This window comes from Geospiza fortis, unplaced genomic scaffold (assembly GCF_000277835.1).
Source record: "Geospiza fortis unplaced genomic scaffold, GeoFor_1.0 scaffold8, whole genome shotgun sequence".
In the NCBI taxonomy this organism is placed as follows: domain Eukaryota; kingdom Metazoa; phylum Chordata; class Aves; order Passeriformes; family Thraupidae; genus Geospiza; species Geospiza fortis.
Genome location: NW_005054414.1, coordinates 582875 through 585812, shown reverse-complemented (window position 1 = coordinate 585812; position 2938 = coordinate 582875). Strand labels below are relative to the sequence as shown.

General features: G+C 50.4%; 1 protein-coding gene across 2 annotated transcripts in view; it reads left to right on the top strand.

Annotated features, from left to right (window-relative positions):
• The first annotated feature begins 27 nt into the window (after positions 1 to 27).
• The window catches only part of TMEM178B (transmembrane protein 178B), a 216017-nt gene continuing 213106 nt past the window's right edge, over positions 28 to 2938 (top strand). Inside the window, exon 1 of one of the 2 annotated variants that reach the window (XM_031061460.1) lies at positions 28 to 1192. In XM_031061460.1, the coding sequence (XP_030917320.1) occupies positions 906 to 1192 (287 nt within the window). In that variant the 5' untranslated portion in view covers positions 28 to 905. Of the gene's footprint in view, positions 1288 to 2938 lie in introns of both variants that reach the window. The other variant, XM_005426392.3, reaches the window with a different exon arrangement.

The following is a 2938-nucleotide window of genomic DNA, read 5'->3' as shown; positions in this document are numbered from 1 at the left end:
TGCTCCGCCGCCCCTGCCCGGCCCGGAGCCGGGGCTGCCCGAGCGCTGCCCGCGGAAGGAAGGCAGAGCCGCGTTCGCCTGCCTGGATGACAGCGCCTACGACAAAAGCGGGAGAGTGAATGGCAAGGCTGGCAGAGAGAAGCCGAGGTGTCTCCGAAGCCAAGATGCCAGCGGCTGTCAGCGAAGTCTGCTGAGGGAGAGAGCCGAGCGTGCCCGCGTTCCCAGAGGCAGCCGGGCAGGGGATGCTTTGACCACGATTTCAAACAGCAGCAGCGGCGGCGGCAGCAACAACAACAACAGATTGCTCCCCCCCTCTCGCTCCCTCCCTTCCGACCCCGCTTTAAACCCAAGCAAGTGACCGACCGTCCAGACGATGATGCTCTTGCTGAGCCCCTGACAAAGAAAAAGCGAGTCACCCATTCCTGACATCGGGACAACTGGCTGCTTGCAAGTGGGAGATGTCAGGCTGTTGAACTTTTCTGTCCTGTGATGTTGCTGTAGTGATCTGAAGCCATCCCTTCTGGATTTCTGAGGGGGCCAGATTGAACGAGATTAATGGACTGATCAGCCATCAGGTCTCTTCAGGGGGATTCATCCCTTCAGGCCCTGCCTCTGGGGTGTTCGCGGTGAGGGGGTCGCTGGTGAAAGGCTCTGTTTCTCCTCACCAGGTCTCCTCTGCAGAGGAGAAGAGGCAGATGAGACTCCAAGACTGCCTCCAGGGCAGAACTTTGTAGTGCTCTCAGCATCCCTCTGCAGCGTGGATGTGAGCCACGGGAGTTGGGGATGTTTGAGGCAGTCTGTGCCAAGTGACACCCAGCAGCTGCTCCGGTGGTTTTTGCGTGCTCTCACCCCCAGTGGTTTTGCCTGTTGTGAAGATGTCCATGGTGTTTCTGTGAAGCTGAGGCATGGCTGCTGGAAGGTTACTGCTCTATGCTGGCCTCTCTTTAGCTCTGTGTGCCCTTGGCATGCTGGCTGTGGCAATCTGCTCTGACCATTGGTACGAAACTGATGCCAGGAAGCACAGAGAGAGGTGCAAGAGCATCACCACTAAGAGAAATGATCCTGGCTTCATTTATAACTCCAACAACAACCTGCCTCTCAGGGCCAGCAGGTCTAGGTTGGACCGCTGGGAAGGGAAACTCCTCTTGGCAAGAAACAGGAGGCAGATCTTTGCTATGAGCGCAGTCGACGAGTGCAACAGACAGTACAACTCCACCAACATGGGGCTCTGGAGGAAATGCCACCGACAAGGATTTGACCAGGAGCTGGAGGAGCTGATTGCCAAAGGTAAGGGCTGTTTTTGTTACCAGATGAACGTGCCAAGCTCTCCTGAGATGAGCAGGGGCTGAGCAGAGCCATTTGGGCTCACAGATGGGAGCTGGCGTCTCTAGACAAGTGCCTCTCCTTGCAATGGGTGAACTGGCCTGGCTGGGCACTGCTTCCAGAAGCACTGCCAGGGCAATTTCCCACAGGATCTCTACTCCTGGGGTTTGGGAGCAAGAAGGGAATGAGGGTGAGAACACACATGCCCCAGAATATCTTTTTCATGCCTCTCTCTCTAATCTGGATGTAGTCTTCCCATCACCATGGTATCAGATAATTTCCACACACAAATAAGAAGCATTCGTAAAGGAGACCCTGTTGCTTTTTTTTTTTTTTCCAGTTTGTTTGACCCTGGTGGCTTGGGCAAGGTACATAATATTTTATTAGAGGCTACATATGTCTGTGTTTCATTGCTGCCTTTCTAAATGCCCCATCCATCCTGAAATACACCATTTGCAGTGCTCACATGTAGGCTTTTTCTATCCTCAAATGGAGAGTAAACAAAGAGAAATGCTAAAGAACAGGAGGAGACCCAGATTGCTGTTTACACTGAGCTGCGCTTTGGAATATTTTCAATATCTACAAAACATTAGATGAATTTATTAGAAAGGAATAATTTTCTCTTGGGGTGGAGGTGCATCTGTTTGCCTGTAGCATTTTTGTGTTATTTTTTTCTAGTCTTTTGGTCCTTTGTCTTAATTGTTCCCTCAGGGTAGTGGTTCAAGGTGATGGTCATTTTGCCCCAAATGTTTCTTTGATCTGAACTATAGGAAGGGGCCACATGCATAAACCCCTACCTAAATAGAAGATGCATGTTTTTGCAGGATGGTGAGGGTTTCAGTAAAGGATGATGGCATCTTTGCTACCCACAGCATGGTTACTCTGTACTACGAAATAACGTTTCCCTCCCATGGTTCTTCTGTTGCAATCAGAAGATTCCCCATTGGTTTATTTCCGTTGTAGCAAAATCATTGCTTCTCACACAGTGCCATCTTCCAAAATACTTGTCTTCCAAGAGTGTTCTCTATCCCAAACTCTCTCGATAGCCTTCATTAATTCCCTCCTCAGACATTACAAGTGGAATTATTGCTTAAAGCTACTTATTCAGGAGGGGTGTTCTCCCATGTTTGCCCATGAACATGTTTTGTTCCACATGTTTTATGGGTGAGCACTGGATGTGAGTAACATGGTAGAAACTTGAACCAAACCAGTCCAAGCAGGTGGTGTACCTGGATCACTGCTTGGGATCCTGCCTGTGTTTCTAGGGACCCTTCATATCCAGCTGCTGTTTAACAACTCCTAGGAAACAGATTGGTGTCTTCAGCCCCATTTGTAAGGGGCAGGTGGACATGTCAGCTGCCTGTCAGCACCCAGACACCCTGCTGCTGGTTTCAGTGCCAAGGGAATGATTCCTGTTCTCCATCTAGGTGAGGATGGTGTGTGCTGGGCTGGCCGTGGTGAGCTGGATTGCTCTGCCACGTGTGCTCGCTGTGCTCGGGGCATAAACAAATTCAACCTTGACAGCGGGCAAACATGTCAACAGAGCTCACCTTTGCAAATGGAGTTGTGGTTATTAGAGAAGATTTTTCAGCTTGAAATAAGTGAGACTCTTTCC